At 39.4% G+C, this 17643-nt stretch overlaps 1 protein-coding gene across 1 annotated transcript in view; it reads left to right on the forward strand.

Moving 5' to 3' along the window:
- The first annotated feature begins 262 nt into the window (after positions 1 to 262).
- The window catches only part of SYNRG (synergin gamma), a 55016-nt gene continuing 37635 nt past the window's right edge, over positions 263 to 17643 (forward strand). The window contains exons 1-8 of the mRNA XM_024195398.3: positions 263 to 299; positions 1675 to 1793; positions 5328 to 5458; positions 6003 to 6108; positions 8407 to 8518; positions 11764 to 12066; positions 13016 to 13240; positions 16511 to 16588. Coding sequence (XP_024051166.2) covers positions 263 to 299; positions 1675 to 1793; positions 5328 to 5458; positions 6003 to 6108; positions 8407 to 8518; positions 11764 to 12066; positions 13016 to 13240; positions 16511 to 16588 — 1111 coding nt within the window. The remainder of the gene's footprint in view (positions 300 to 1674; positions 1794 to 5327; positions 5459 to 6002; positions 6109 to 8406; positions 8519 to 11763; positions 12067 to 13015; positions 13241 to 16510; positions 16589 to 17643) is intronic.

Consider the following 17643-nt stretch of genomic DNA (forward strand, 5'->3'; position numbering starts at 1 on the left):
TTTCAGGTGGATCCTTGCTGATCATTGTCATCAGCAATTGTTCCGATTTCTAATGGAGAAGGGAAGGTTCTGTGGTTAATTCCGTGGGTCACAGCTTGGGCAAACGTTTTGGACCGAGCAAATGAGGCAGTTTGGGATGTAGTACTGCAGTGGGAGTCAAAGACCTGGGGTAACTTTTGCATTCTCAGTAGTTCAGTCCTTGAGCAATTATTTAGATATCAAGTCATAGGCTCATGCTTTTTTTTAATTTATTTTCAGCTTCATGTTTCCTGTAGCAGGTGGTATCGGCCCACCGCAAGGTAAGTATGAATTTCAGATTCTGAACATTTTAGTTGCCCTTTCTTTGTGTAGAAGTTAATGTTAAGCAATCTAAGTCAGATATACAGTAACTTTGCATTCTTTCCTGAAGTTTAGAACTGGGAATATTAAGTTCACCTGTTAGCTATGTTTTTTTACTTCTTCCTTCCTACTCAGTAACATTAATCTGAATCTTATATCTTTATTTACAAAATTTCCCATATAACTAATATTGGATCTCATTGGGAAGGCAGTGTGCTCTGTAGATTAGAGCGGGGGACTGGGAGTCCGAACTTCTGAGTTCTGTTCCTGACTATGTCATTGAATTACTGTATGAACTGGGGTAAGGCATTTAACCTCTGTGTACTTCAGTCTACCAGTCTGCATGCCTATATCATGTGGGTGTTGTGAGGCCTAGTAAATACTTGCAATGCATAGTTAGAATCTTGAACAAGAGGCATGACATAAGTGCAAAGTATTATTAAATCAAGAAACCTCAACCTTAAATAATTTTCATTCTGATTCCTCAGTCAGTTACTTGTTTAACTAATGGAAAATATGGGGGTGGGAGGATGTCCATTCACTAAGTACTGATTGGCTCAGTAATATGCTGCTGAAGCGTCACTGATAATTCCTGAGCCAATTGCATCCTTTCTCAGGCAGTTGTACCTGTAATGTTAAATTATCCATGGCTATAATGATTTTACTGGCAGTGACTATGTTGTAATCAGTCTGTGTCCGCTAAGATAACATTCTAGAATTATTACATCTCTGGTTTAATCCTTTTAGTTTTACTCAATGAATTAATACATTTCTGGCTGATTTGTCCAATCTTATTTAAATCAAGCTTTTATTGAAAGATGTTTCAACTGGTTAAACCTTTTATGTGGGGTAAACACTCCTGCGGGCACAAGAGTTGTCCAGTCAACTGAGAATGTAAAAGCTTCGCTGTGGACAAGATGTACCAGTAATGCCCAGACAGTCCTATGAAGTATGTTATAAGAAATAATCCTTTCAGGAGAATCCCAGAATGGGCTACCAGCACAAGTTGGTTATTTTTTGGAAACTACAGTTTTAAAATCAAAGAAGGGAAGAAAATCCCAAGTTTCTTTCAAAGAGCAGTTGAGATGGAAGGAGCGCCCTCAGCTAAACTTGTGAAGATGTCCTGGAAGGCTTCTTTTCTTAAAATGCAAGATCCTTTTATTGCTGCCTGTGTTGTAGTACATTCTATGCACCAAATCACCCTTGAGTAAAGAGTCCTTGTATTAACTTACGCAGAACTGCCAGTCGCTCCTTCCTTCCCTCTATCTGTTTAATTTGAAAGATGAACTTTAGAACCAACTGGGGACTTAATCAATGTTTAATGTTCTGGTGTAGGTATGATTCCTATTCAACAGCAAGGGTTTCCAATGGTATCTGTCATGCAATCTAATATGCCAGGCATGATGGGAATGAATTACGGCTCTCAGATGTCTCCTGGACCGATGACCATGCAGGTACGTGAGTAACATTTGTTTTCAGTAGATGTGAAATTAAATAGATACTTGAATGTATGTGTCAGTAAGGCTGTTGACATCTGACCCCTGAAAGAGGTCCTGGGACCTGCCTCTGAAGTCAGAAGTGTCAAGGGTTCTGCCGCTGCTGGGTGACCTCAGGATGAAGAGATGGGCAGTAGCCCATAGGCAGGTGTCTTTATTGCATTGCATTATTTTGGCTTCACAAGCTTCTCTCTGAAAGTATTTTATAATTGCCATGATACTTATGGGATTCCTTGTGATCTGGATAAGTAGCGTGGGGAGTGGGTGAGGCAGTGGGAGCTCAGTGTGCATTATTCACTGTCATAGCTGGGAGCAATAATGAACAAGGGCATGGGGGGAGAAAACATTGGGTATTGTAGTTTGCTCTTAGATGTCAGAACTTGGGAGTTCCACTTCTTTGTATCTATTGCTGCAGTAAACACAGTAAGAGAAAGGCCCTTCTGCAGGAGGGAAGATGGCACTCAACAGTAATGGAAACAAAACTCTCAGTATAAGAGGGAGTTTGTAAACCATTCCTTGTGTTAAATATTCCTGATACTGCCTTCACTATGGTTCAGTGTTTAGTGTTAAATAGCTTCTATTATCTACAACTCCAACAGCACACGCTCTTTTTGTCTTTTCACCTTGTTTCACCCTTCCTATTTTCCCTTTGCTTTATATTCATAACTATTTGCTGTCTACTAAGACAGTGTATTGTCCAGTATTTGAAATGAGCTCTTTATGGGGAACATCCATTGGCCTGTGTTCATTATATTTACTATGATCACCCATGTTGTGATTTCAGCTTTGTACGTTTTTTGTCATTTATATATACTAGTTACCTATAGAATATTGTAAGCATATGTGGCGGTTCACAAATTAATCAAACAAGGCCTCAAGGCCCCAGGGAACAGCGAACATTTTGGACATTTCTTTAATACTGTAAATTTCCTTCCTTTTGATCAAATCAATTTTCCAAATTGTTCTTCCTCCTGCAGTTTTGCTATTGAATTTCTCTCCTTTTTGCACGCTTGAAGTAACTTTCCTCCTACATAACTCCTCATAATCTTCACAAGGTTTCTTCCCACGCTGTGGGGGGGGGGAGGGACGTGCATTTTATATTGCTAATTGCTGAGAAGTAAGATTACAGTATAGTGCACAACATGATGTGAGGAACTTAACACTTGGGGTGGGAGGTTGATACATTTCTTCAAAAACTATCTCATTTGTTTATCCTCTAGTGCCCACCACTTTTACGTGTAAATCTCCACTTGTCTAATCATGTAAACCTTAATCTAATAAAGTTGCGTTATATAGCGCATTGAATATAACTATATTTTTGCCCCTTATTTGCTTTAATGGATAATGAATTTTACAAAACTGCAGAAGAAAAATATATTTTTCAGGGGATTTGGTTAGAAATAATAAAAGACGATAAGACATTTACTGCTTTCACTTTGTGTGTTTTTTTGAATACATCAGCAATGGTAACAGTAGCTGAATTTATGGAAGAAAATCTCATCATCCTGGATTACAGAACAATTGACATTAAAACTATAATGAAATATTGTTATATTTCATAGGGCAGTTTCAAGCATCAGCTACCTAATAAACTTAAGTTACATAATATAGTTCTTATGTTAAAATACAGGTCTGTTGCATCTTACGTGCGATTAACATGCGCAAATTCAGCTTTATGCGGTTGGCAAAAACAAACAAAAAACAATAACAAAGAGAAAAATAACCATTTAAATACTGTTCATGTAGTGCGGGTGATTCTGCCCGCCATTACACGCAATGTAATTTTGACTATACGCGGTTTTCGCTTTACGCGCTGACCGCGGAACATAACCCCAGCGTAAGATGAGACAGACCTGTAAAATGTAGTTTTGTTCAAGGGAACCTGAAAACAAGTGTTAAAGCTGTGACCCAATTGAAAATGGACTGGCCAAAGATCTGTCCATACAACTAACAATATCTTGTTAATGACAGGTTTCAGAGTAGCAGCCGTGTTAGTCTGTATCCGCAAAAAGAACAGGAGTACTTGTGGCACCTTAGAGACTAACAAATTTATTAGAGCATAAGCTTTCGTGGGCTACAACCCAATGTTCGTTAACTTAATCAATGCATGTATAAATTGATCCTGAAAACATAATTGTTTAGGAATTGGTTATATTGGAATATATGTAAAAGAATGTCATAACATTTTAAGAAATAAATTTTATAAAATCACTAGATTTTATTTCCTAAATCAGTGAAAATAATAATTTACCCAAATCAGGGAAATCTTGTTTATGAAATCTTGTGTGTGTACTTACACATGCGTTTCATACAAATGGATCCAAAAGTAATTGACACACTTTACTGACTATTCAAACGACATGTCTAGGAATTATTTTGTACACCGCTTGTGTGGAATGTGAAATTTTTTTAACACAACACAAACACTGCACAGTAGTTTAGGATAGGAAGGAAAGAAGAAAATAATATTGAAGTTAAAGGGGAGACTTTGTGGGTCATGACACTTGAGTTAACATCCCTACTCTTGAGAAAAGTGTCATGGATTGTTTAATTGTGTAGTCAGGATCATGATTTTTTTTATCCAAAAACCCAGCACCTTCCTAGTACCATCCGGGACAGTGTCTCTCAACCTTTCCAGACTACTATACCCCTTTCAAATAAATCAATTTGAATATAAATATTGTACTCACATTTTAGTATATACTGAATAACAATAACAAGTCATTGTCTGTATGAAATTTTAGTTTGCTCTGACTTTGCTAGTGCTTTTTATGTTGCCTGTTATAAAACTAGGCAAAGATCTAGATGAGTTGATGTACCCCCTAGAAGACCTCTGAGTACCCCCAGGGGTATGCAGACTGTTGGTTGAGAACCACTGGTCTAGGGGTATTGGTTCAGTCCTGACTGAGAGGAGTGCTACCTGCTGAATAACCAATGCTTTTTTTTTTTTTTTTTTGCAGTGCATAGCACCTGGATTGTCTCTAGACGGGGGCGGCTCTATGTATTTTGCCGCCCCAAGCACGGCAGGCAGGCTGCCTTCGGCGGCTTGCCTGCGGGAGGTCCGCTGGTCCCGCGGCTTCGGTGGCTTGCCTGCGGGAGGTCCGCCGGTCCCGCGGTTTCGGCGGCTTGCCTGCGGGAGGTACCCGGTCCCGCGGTTTCGGCGTACCCGCTGCCAAATTGCCACTGAAGCCACGGGACCGGCGGACCTCCCGCGGACATGCCGTCGAAGGCAGCCTGACTGCCACCCTCGCGGCGACCGGCAGGCTGCCCCCCCCCTTCCCCCCCCCCCCCCCCGTGGCTTGCCGCCCCAGGCACACGCTTGGCGTGCTGGTGCCTGGAGCCGCCCCTGTCTCTGGAGGTCTCGTGTCCAAGTACTGAGCAGACCTGGCCCTGCTTATTTTTATGGATTCTAACGAGTTCACAACCTGACATAGTCCAGATGCTGGATTTTTAGATTGCTATACATAACATAGACTTATTTTATTGTTATAGGGTGGCATGCCCCTTGGGGCTATGCAAGCAACAGGAATGTCTTTTATGGGACAGGCTTCTTTCTTAGGAATGCGCCCGGCAGCGCCACAATACACCCCCGACATGCAGAAACAATTTGCAGAAGAGCAACAGTAAGTGATGCTTTAATGCTGCTGGCAAAATCTTATTGGGGGGGCGGCGGAATTCCCCAGCGTATTGTGTGTATTAAAAACTATCATCCTATCAAGGGTGGGATAGCTCAGTGGTTGAGCATTGGCCTGCTAAACCCAGGGTTGTGAGTTCAATCCTTGAGGGGGCCACTTAGGGATCTGGGGCAAAATTAGTACTTGGTCCTGCTAGTGAAGGCAGGGGGCTGGACTCAATGACCTTTCAAGGTCCCTTCCAGTTCTAGGAGATAGGATAGGATATCCTAGAGACATTCCTATTGAATTTAGGATTCTAAAATGTTAAGCTAGTTGCAGACCATTCCATTGTCTTTGAAGGCGGTGTATGAGGTTCATGGTGGCATATGCTATTTTCTACCAATTTTATGAGACTGTAGCAAAGTGTGTGCCAAAGCATCTATGTGAAAAAGGAGAGGAATGTGAAAACCAAGTTACCAATATTCAGAAGGTTGGCATGGAAGTTGTCATCAAATAATGCTTAATTTTTATGTTTGATATTGTTTCACTTTAGAAAAAGGTTTGAACACCAGCAAAAATTCTTAGAAGAAGAGAGAAAACGACGCCAATTTGAAGAGCAGAAACAAAAGCTGAGACTCCTAAGCAGTGTGAAACCAAAGGTATATCATAAACAGCATTTATTGATTTTCAGATTTAAAAAAAACACCACCTGTGGCTTTCATGTATTAGGGAAGAAATAGATTCTTCTTTCGTACACCTTCCCAACCGAAGGCTTGATCTGAAGCCTGATGAAGTCCAATGGGAGTCTGGTTATTAATGAGCTTTGTATCAGGCCTCTTGAAAACATCTGATATGTTTAACCCTTTGTACATAGCACCTCTCTTGGTGCTATGTAATCAAAACAAGACAAATGTGGTATTGCAAAGTGAATCAATTTCCTTTGTTGTCTTGATAACTTCACCGTTCTGCATCTCCCCGCTGCTCTAAGGACAGACTGTCTTCTCTGCTGCTGTAACATTTGTAACCAGACAGAAACGGTGCTTTTTATAGTAGTGCCTCTTTTCCTGGCACTGTGGTCTGAGTAGGTGAATGTTGTAAGACTTTGACCCAAGTCTGAGGAAAAAGAATCCCTTTTTCCTCTCAGTGGTAGCTCAACAAACAATCCATCTGCTTTTGAAAAAGAAAACAACCTAGTTTGGGAACAAAATAGGTTTCTACAATACATAAAAATGTCAATATGTTCATTAGTTGGACTCCCTGCTCTCAAGTTGTGGCACAGTTTAAGTGAATACTGTTGTATTGATCTCAAGGGCCAAATGAGATAAGTGTTTATAAACTCCTTTGGTGTCCAGCATTAAAACAGTGATACTTTGGTTCAGGGTTTTTTTCTGCAGAGGCTTTGGTTTATTCGATTCCTTGGCAAACACCCAAAATCATTCATTCTGAAGTTGAAAGTTTATTGATAAAACACAAGAAATTAAAACAACCATTTATATTGAAGCTGGAATTTAGTGATTATGCAAAACAAACTTAATTAAAACCTACTAAAGTCTCTTTCCTTTTGGAGGCAAAATATCAGTCATTTGTTTAAGCAACAACCTTTCTTTGAAAAGGAAAGAGTTAATTTTACACTCAGTCCTGATGTGTGAAGGGTTTTCACTTATGTTTTTAAGAGACAGACACAAGGTGGAGGAGAAAGAGGACAGAAAAGGTGGGGGAATATGGCTTTTGTTGATGTTTTTGGTACACTGGTTAGGTGGTCAGTTACAAATGGATGCTCTTTCTGGCAGGTCAACTACCCCACCTGTTGCTTGGTCCCTGGTTTATATTCCAATCAGGGCTGTTATCTGAGTCTTTTCTCCTTAGGGCAGGATTGTGGTCATCTCAACTTGCTGTGCTGATACAGTGCAGTTGATTTCAGGATTTGATGAAAAGCCGAGAGAGTGAGAGAGAGAATAGGAGGAAGGAAACGGGTGCAGAACATAACACAAAAGGAGGGGAGGGAGAACAGGATCTTACATGCCTCTGCAGCGCTGGCAATTACGTATCCCTGTGATGGGCTGAGGACTGGCTGTCATAATGATATCATTCTTAGGACTCACAAGTGAAAAACAAAAGTTCTTGAACAAGAGCAAGGCCTAATGGCTTCTCTGTCAGGAAGAAAGTCTTTTGATCTGGTCTGCTCCGTTTTGGGGTCATGGAAGATGAGATGAGCTGGAATGCATTGGGGCAGGTGATGAGATTGTTTTCAAAGTCTCTCTTGAAGAACTCCAAAAAATGGGAAAAGAGTGTCGCATAGCTCATCCCTTCATTATTTTGTGCACCAGTTAGGCTTAATATTCACCACACCAATTTTGGTTAATCAATTTCTGGCTCCACGTCTTCTGTTTTTACCAAGAATGATTTCCTTGAATGATATCAGCAGGCCCTCTTTGTTTGGATTAATACAGTTTCTCTCTCTGGGTCTCTTGCACTTGTTCAGAACTTTCATTATTGAAAACAGCTTGACCTGTTTTCCGTGGTTAATTTCCAAGCAGGCAAAAAGTTATTGTGACATGTTATGAACTTTCACATACTTTTTACATTTGAGCTTACAACTAGGTACATTTTTAGACCTAGTAATCACAACAGTACAAGGATTCTTGTTAAACAGTAAATTTCCAGAACTTGGACATATACTAACTCTTTTCATTCCCATCTGAAGACATGTAAATGCCAATGGGTGAAAAACCTTTGCTGTTGTCATTGTGTAACCTGTTGAATAAATTCTGTTGTAAGTAAAGGGGTTTCTGTTTATGCTTTACCGAAGCCATCACTGGAAAATGGAGCTTAATTCGTATGATTATTTTTTTTAACAAACATTGCTACTTTTTCGGACAAAACAATTATGAATATTGGAAGAAGATTTTGAGTTGTTGTACCATGACACTTTCAAAGAAACTTTTATCATGTTTCAGACAGGTGAGAAGAGCAGAGATGATGCTTTGGAAGCTATTAAAGGAAACTTAGATGGGTTTTCAAGAGATGCTAAAATGCACCCCACTCCAGCATCGCATCCAAAAAAAACAGGTATTTTATTTTTGGTTGAAAATAAGACTGCAATATTATACTGCTTCATGTCCGTAAGGACCTTTAATTCATGGAGCTGTTTTGTATTCAGGCAGTCTGAGCTGAACTGGTTATTGTATATGATTCAGTAAACTGAAGCTTTCATTGTAGCTGCAGTATGCTTTATAAAATACATGGGTAAAAGTTGTGATCTAATATTTCGTCAAAGAACTTGTTAAGCTTTCATTTAAAAATACCAACAACTGTAGTTTGAATATTAACACTGAGCTGTAGCATCTGCCAACTTCCCTCATACATTGCACTTCTAAATGTTACAATTGTTTCTTTTTTTTCTAGTCAAATGACTAATTAGTGTTTGTAGAGTGCTTTGAAGCTGAAAAGCACTATATACATGCTAAGTAGTATCAAAACATTATAAAATTATTTCACAATACTATAATAGCTTGCTCAGATTCCATTATCTGGACATGGGGGAAATTAAAAACCTTTAATAATCCATTTTCAGAGGAATTATTACATTAGTAGTAATTGACATCATAAAATATTCCCTCTAAAGAGAAAAATGTTAATTGTGGGGAACCTAACTCCTTTGTCCTGCCTGAAATGAAGCCTCAATTAGCTAAGCTTGTCCCCAGATGATTTTTCCATCACTGTATCTTCACTCTGACTGCTATTTGTTGGTGGTCTTCAAGTTGCTCACAAGTTCATGCAATAACTTTTCGCTGTCTAGCAAGTTTGACAATTCCCTAGCACTGTTCTTCTGAACTGTACTACTAAAATGTTGACTAGTGCAAGGAAACCGAGCAGAAAACTGTTCAAATGAGTGGAGATTCCCTTTCTACCTTGTCATCTTATGAATTTTTGACAAGAGTTCCAGCAACAGATTTCATTTGGACGCCTGTCTAAAAACTGGGTGTTTTTCCTGTGGTCGCTTACAGTAGAGATAGATCTGAACTGCAAAGTCTAAAGTTATTTGGGCCCATCATCCCTGATAAACAAACCACTGATGAGTGGAAATACCTTGAACAGTGGTGTTTGTAATGGGTTTGTTTTATATATAGACCACGCTAAATCTGTCAGATCTGTTCTAGTGGGACCTAATTTCAAACTACAGGATGGAGATGTAGAGAGTTCTAGCTGCACAGTCAGAGTCCTTTACATGGAGGTCTGGTGGAATTACCCACTGCTACGTTTCTTATATCTCCCAAACTTATGGGTTGCTGGTGGCTCAACATGTTTGCATCAGGGTGTGTTAAATCAGCTGCCAGAATTAGAAATCACTGTAGGAAAGAGATGGCAAATAAACCATCATTATATTATATGAAAAATCAAGATGTCATCCACAATAGCTTTCATTTGATGCTTAATGATGGAGTTTATTAAAACTCCATTTAAAGGAATTAATGGTGTTATTGAACATGAAGTCCTTGAGCTAAATAAGGTATGTCACAATAATCCAGACTTGGGAAAAAATAACTTTGTTGGAAAAGCAGGCAATGGAGATGAGTTAGTTCAATAACTTGATACAGAAGATAAAAATATAGAATTTGAAAGAGTGACATGAAGTATGTTGACATTCAGCAACAGAGTGCAGGATTTAAACCAACTCTATGGAACAGAATAATGTTGCTAAGAAAAAGTCAGTATTTTGATGCTATTTTATTCCTATAAAGGGACTGTTGTTCACACTTTTTGTTTATGTGTGGTCAAAAACTCTTGTGTTATTTCTCAAGGTTTTGCATCAAAGGAACTGTCACTTTAGTGCAGATAGTTCTGTGAAATTATGTGGTGTTGTGCCACTATGGTGAATAACATGTCTGGAAGCTGCATTTGCTGCCTCTTGTGCTTTTCATGTTTCAATTTTCCTCTGTGAAAACTCACTTGGAGAGCAGTGTTTATTATGGTTAATGCACTTCCAGCTTGACCCCTATACAAGCTTTCTCCAAGCTGAGCAGAAACCTGCAATAAAGTACATTTTTGAAACCTCTCAAGAGACCAATTGTGGGACAGCAAAAATTTGTTGCCTAGTTTTTAATTAAAGGCTGGCTTTTAGTTAAAGATTGTGTAGAATTGAAATAGAAACTCTGGCAATACATTAGTGTAATTTAAGGTGGATTTGCTAGTTTTAGGTGCCCCTTAGTTATTGTTAAGGATGTATACAGTACATGGAATAAAGCATGACAACCTACCCTTACCTAAAATATAGATTTATTTAAAGGCTTTGTTTGTGTTGATGGAAATACGCCTAAGTGGTACAATGAAACAGAACCATTGGAGGATAAAGTGGTTAGTCCAAATGCATGTAAATAAAGTCAATGATGGTCATGCTGTGCTTGACATATACTGTGTTGCCTTGAGGGAGTGTTGCCTATGAAAGTGGTATTTTTTTTTTTTTTCCATTATAGCTCTTGAGTCTGGCCACATTGCTGTAGAACTGCCATTTTGTTCTACAATAGATTTGTTTAGAATGACGTAACTTGAATACTGTGGCCAAAGATTTTCAAATGACTAGTGAATTTGGGTTCCTGAATTTTTAGGTTCTTAACTTGAAACACCTTAAAGAGACCTGATTTTCAAAGGATGGGGGCATATTAAGGTGTTTCAAGTTGGGCATCCAAAATCACTACTCACATTAGAATATCTTGTCCTGTAAGAATGATCTGGTGATTACTTCAAGTCTGTTTAATCTACTTGGCATTTAGGTAGCACCTTTCATCTGAGTAACTCCAAGTGCTTTACCAAAGTCAATATCAGCCCTATTTCATCGGGACATTGAGCAAAAAGAGGGTTTAAGTGATTTGCCTAAAGTGTAACAACAAATTACTGGCAGAGTTGAGAAAAGAATTCAGATATCCTGAGTCCCAGTCCACTGCTCTAAACACAGCAGCACAGGTTACATTTGTTTTAAACTTCCTTAATATAAGAGGTGGGGAAACCTTAATACAGACTGTGGAAGTATCAAGTTTCATCCCAACTGGACAAGTTATAAAAATCTGGAAGGGGGGGTTTATAGTGGGGAAAAAAGCAGCTGAAGTTTACCTTGCCTTAGTGTGGTCGATTGATAGAATGGTAAATATTCTCATTATTTTGGTCAAATAGTTCTGCATATACTTCTGACTTTTCCCAACCACTGTTTTTTACATTTAATAATTGCCATTTTTAGAAACTGTTTTCCCCACCTTTCCACCCAACCAAGTTTCTTTACCTCATTGCCTTCCATTGCGTGTGTTCATTCCATTTTACAGATCACCCTACACCATCACATTCTACTGTATCTGTCTCCCAATCCTCTGCTTTTCTTGATGATGAAGAATTTAGTGACTTTATACAAGGGTCTGTTGAAACCCCACCATTGGTGCCTCAGTCCTCTTTCCAGGCTTTTCAGTCTTACCACCCTACCACCCAGGCTCGGCAACTGCTTTCAGAAAAGGCTGTAGTCAAACCTCTGCCTTCAGTCCAGATTCCAGTATCTTCCATCCTACATGATACCATTGGGCAGGTTCCTTATTTCTCTACCTCTGCATCTTCGCACAAAACCCCTAAAACAGGTAACCCATCCTATCTTCATTAGCTCTACAATTGGAGATAGTATTTACATGGAAACACTGCCTACCTCGCTTTAACACTCCCTTTTGTAATCCAAAATTACATACTGGTAAATGACAAATGGATAAATTGAAATAAGTTTGTATTAATTCTTAATAAAATTCTGCTCATGGCAGTGGGGGGAAATTGGCACACTTAGCAGATGATTTAAGATCATTCTTGTACCAAAACCTTTCTATAATTTGGGGTGGCAGCGTTCTGAACTATAGGAGAAAATAATTGATATTGATCCCGCAATTCCTTCTCCCCTAGCCCGAGACAGGTGGCTACGTTCTAGCACATGTAAGCGGAGAATTTGTGTGAGCCCAAGGGAAGTTAAGTGGGATGCATGTGACTCTTTATAATAAACAGCTGAGTCTAAAGCCTCTTGTGTGCCATCTCCTTTATTCATAAGAGGCCGAAGTGCGGGGAAAAATAGAGGGGAGAGATGGGCATAAACGTAGACCTTGTTATGCCAATGTGGAGCTTGACTTCACATTCCCCTCTCTGGGCTGATCCAATCGATGTAAAGTTTCCCGTAGACTTCAGTGGGCATTGAATCAGGCCACTAGCCCTTATTCCTGCTACTAGTCAGGAGTGACTTGATGGCTGTGCAGCAATAAGGGTATTTCCTGTTCTGCTCATTACAAGCACAAGGAAAAAAGTACATTGCCGACCCCCTGTGCTGGGCAGGCTCAAGGTCTAGCAGAAGATGCTTGACCTGAATTGCATTGGTGTCCTGAGTGAACACAGAGAGTGCTCTGGAGAATCAGCCATCAGTCACATTACTTGGTACCATTAAGTATGACTTGACACATCTTTCCTTTGAGGGAGTGGGATTATGATTTGGGGGGAGAATACGTACAAAGGTGATTAACCAAATAAAAGTAATTCCTCATGCTGTTTGTCTAGGCCATTCCTTGGAGGAGTCGCTCTTAATTTATCATTTAAGTGCATCTGGACAGGAGCAAACCAAACTTAAAACATCTGAAATTGAGCATAAAGCCTCAGCCGCAAGCCAAGTTCATCCCAGTGTAACCGTGAATAACGGGAATGCTGTAGGTGGGCTTGTAAGTGGTACCACCGCTGCAGAGGTGTACAAGGCTTCACAACAAAACATAGCAGTTGAAGAGTGTGGTGAGCAAATGAAACATTTGACAAAGTGTAAATCTGATAGAATGCAGCTTGAATGCTAACATCTTACACACTAATTCTACGGCAAATGCTGCATCATTTTGCTCTGAATCCCTGCTTCAATAATATGGCAAAGCCTCTCGCTCCTGACTGCAAGTAACACATACATGAATTTACTCTGAATCCTTTCCACCATGCATCTACTATAAACATTTTAACAAGTTTCTCTAAACAGATTCTCTGCTGTTTTAAAATATTCTGTCTTCTTATTTCAGCAAAACCTATTTGTTTGTGTATGCTTTGTATTTTTTTTTTATTAATTTGGGTGGCATGGGGGAGGGTATGGACCCAAAAAACCCACATGAGAAACTTACTACTGAAGAATGGGTCTTCACCCGACTGCTAGAGGGGAAAATGTTCTAGTTAAGCTAAATCGTTTGTCTGGGCAATATTATACTATAGCCATTAGCCTGGCATGTTTTTTTTTTTTTTTTAAAGCCTGCTTTGTAGAAGTCAAAACTTCACAAGCTGGACCAGATACAAATGCAATTCTACGTCAATACTTTGACAGTACAGTATTAACTAAGCAGGTTCTTGTTGTAGATGTGATTTTAGTATTGTTGACTATGGAGCAAACTACAGAGAACTTTAACTGTTGAACCAAAACAGGTTAAAGGTGTTGGTTGGTATGTTTTGATACTGCTCTGAAATTGTGCTTGGTGACTCCCTCAGATATTGAACTCCAGGGTGTTCAAATATGGGGAGACATGAGCATAGCTTTGCATGGCCTCTGTTCTTGAAACAGCGGTCAATTAAAAAAAATATATAGATAATTAAATTTAAAAATTCAAGTTGGCACTTTCTTAAGGGATTGTGGTGTCTTGCCAGTACTTTAGTTCAATTAATTTTTCTATATACCACCTTGATTGCTGTTTGATGACATTGCTCTTAATAGTTGGGACCTCACCAATGCGCAAAAAAACCCCATACCCACCAATTACTGGTTACAAGATGAAATTAAATCATTCTATTTTCAGATAATGCTTTTTAGTAGCTCAAATTACCCATTTACTCTGTAATTTGAAATAAAATACAGTTGTAATGCACACTGTGAAATAAGAGCTGTATTTGTTTACAATACAATTAATGTAAAGTAGTGATATTGTGTCTCTTGTACAAACTTGACACACTCTAGTTAGCTGCAAAGATTAAAATGGTAGGGGGAAAGAGAAATTGAGACAATGAAGGAAGAAAAGGTATTTCTGGATGATCTGAGAATCAATGGAAAGTTGATGAGGCAGGAATGCAGTCCAGAAAATAGGAGCTGCAGAAAGGGAAGATTATGGCACCAACAGCTAAGAGTTGTGTGAAAGGAGAGGATCACTACTAGAGTCAGGAATTTCATAGGTAAGAATAGAACCCATGACAGGAAGGAGCCAGAGATGCCTGCTTTGATATGGACTCTGCTTAAGAGGATGGAATTATTCACCATGACCAAGTTTAGTGAGGTGGGAGAAGGAGGCTCTGTTTCAGAAAAGCAGAAGCTAGCTATACATAAAAGAACACTTCTGTTCTGTAGCCCAAGTAGAAACCCTCATTGAAAACAGTCCAGGATATTGTTAAAGGATTTGAAGGATGAGTGCAACCATTTCAAGTACTTTGAGGAGGTAGGGTTAGCAGTAATATGGTGATATTGGGGACAAGGAAATCATCCCAAGAAGTTCCTGGATGGTTGCATTTTACTGCTAACCCTACTTCCAGAGAATTGGAAGTTACTAAGAGTTAAATCAATCTATTGTAATGTAGGAAACAAGGGATGGGGAGATGGGAGCAAATGATAGGAGAGGTGAGGAGATTTTTTTAGGGGTGAGATTATATCAGAAATTTCTGGTGGAAGCAAAAATGGAAGGGAAGTAAAAGGAGTGGAGGAGAAAAAGGAGGGAATGCCTGAGGATGAGCTGCTACGGGTGATGGAAAAGCTACAAGTTAGGGCAATCTTAGATTGAAAGAAGAAAGCAAATGCCTCTTACTTGGCTGGGTGAAGAGAATTGCTGGTATGGAAGAGGGGAGTGACTGTTCTTAGCAGCTTTGGAATTAGGGATAAGTAGAAATTAAACTTTGTGGCTTACTGGGAATCCCTGTAGAGTCTGAAGAGATCAAGAACAAATATGGGACATTCAGCACTGCTTTTCTCAATCCATCAGCTCGTATGCACAGAGTCCCACAGCTGGTCTGTAAACCAAGTAGAACTTGAGGTATGAGAGAGCTGAGGATAGGGAAGTGTTGCAGGTAACTGTGGGAAAGGGCGGGCAAAGGAGGGAGCAAGCAAAACAGGTTGGAGAGACGAGCAGGATTCGGGTTCTTCAGAGGGAAGGAAGGTCACTTTCTGAGCAGTCAGGTGATGGGAGAGAGTATTCTGCTGTAATCAGGCAGTGGTCAGTGTAGGGAAGATTATAAGAAAAACAAGAAATAAAAGAGCAGGTTTTATTGATCATGATGAAGGAAAGAATGGGTATGAATGGGAAAGGTGGCCGGTTAGAAAAGGGGTCAAAGGACTTGTCACAATGTTGATTTAAGTCCGAGGTGAAGATGAAATCTACTGAAGGGTGAATCAGAGCAGGGACTAAGAAGGGTCAAACTTGGTGAAATCAAGCAGGGAAATTAACATAATGTTTGAGTCTGGGGAGTGAAATATTCACGTTATAGGGGACTGGAGAGGACAGAATGCATTAGAGTTCTGCAGTGACAACAACAGCAATGCCACCTCCTTGAGCTGATGACTAGGTAGGATAAGGAGGTGAGGGGATGGGTCTAATGGGGCAAGCCAGTCTGACAGAAGATGTTAATGGCTTTTACCATGAGGGGTTCACCTGTGAAACACAGAGTATATGTTCTAAACTTGTTTCAGTGTGATTAAATTAAATTATTCCCCAAATAGCCTTAATGTTCTGCCCATCAACTTTATGTAAATAGGCATGGCAGAACCACTGCTATTTATGAAATGTTTGGAATTGATGGGACTTGTGTTCCTGATCAAACAAATACGTTTGGAAAATGAGTGGCTCTTTATTTCATCTTGTGCATTTAATTGTATTTTTGTTGCTGTTTCAGGTCATTTTGTAGCAGTATCAGTTTTGGTTTCTCATGTAGCCAGATGATTCCATGTCTGAAATGGGCTGGCTGAAATACCAAAAACTGTGTCACAGACGTTTTCCGATTCAAAATAGGAATATGATTCTCATCTCTTTTTTTTAATATATTGCATACCTTTAGGTGTTGGAGTATTCCCTTCCCAAGATCCGATCCAGCAAATGATGCCACCTTGGATTTACAATGAAAGCTTGGCTCCAGGTAAAATATTCTGCTAAAACATCATTTAAAGAAAAAAGTATAAAAATCCTTACACTTCAATGTTGCTTAATGTCTTACCCAAATCAGTATTTTTTTTCATCTACAATAAAAACGAATACAAATCCCTAAACGTTGTCAGGTTTGATACAGAAGCTTTCCAGTACAGTAGTTTTTGTTCCAAGTTCATGTTGGCTTGAGTCAGAGGTTCTGTGGTTCTGACAGTGAGGAATACCAGTTTATGTATGAGTATTTAAGATTGATGGTGTCCCCTTTGTTCTTACTCAGTACTGTTCATACTATGACAAGTCAGGTTTCACCATAGAATCAGAAAATACATGATTAGATTTTAAGACCAGAAGGGACTATGATGACAATCTTCTCTGACCTCCTGCACAACACTGGCAAAGGACCTATCAGGTCATCTTATCCTGTCCCCTGCCATTGCAGAGTTGTTGTTATTGAGTGTGACTATGAATGGTTACACTTCCCCAAGTGCATATCAGCATGCGATGTTTAAATGCAATACACACTTAACTTTAAGTTATTTACTGAAGTAGTCATCATACTTGTAGTCACTGATGTTTGTGTCTTAAATTTAGTATTAAACTTCAGCTGACTAATGTCAACATATATTTCTTTGAGTAGAAGCAGGAAGAGCAGCTCATGAATTTCTCGATCACTAATTTAATTTGTAAAGCAAGTTTTTTAATCACTCCTGAGAAAACTAGGTTATTGGTGCTGTTGTCTGAACTATACATTGTATTTCTTAGATTTGGTATAGCAGCAGTAGTAATGACCAAGTTCATCTGTTCCAAGTATAGCTTTGGAGAATCATAGACATGGAGGGCTGGAAGGGACCTCAAGAGGTCATCCAGTCCATCCCCCTGTGCTAAGCAGGATTAAGGACACTTAGGCCATCCCTGGCAGGTGTTTGTCTAACTGGTTCTGAAAGACCTCCCAGGATGGGAATTCTGCAACGTTCCTAGCTAATCTGTTTCATAGTTTCACAGATCAATAGTGTTTGTTAGGGCAATCTTATTTCGTTGCACAAACTG

Source organism: Terrapene carolina, unplaced genomic scaffold, assembly GCF_002925995.2.
Source record: "Terrapene carolina triunguis isolate 2854851 unplaced genomic scaffold, T_m_triunguis-2.0 Scaffold231, whole genome shotgun sequence".
NCBI lineage: Eukaryota > Metazoa > Chordata > Testudines > Emydidae > Terrapene > Terrapene triunguis.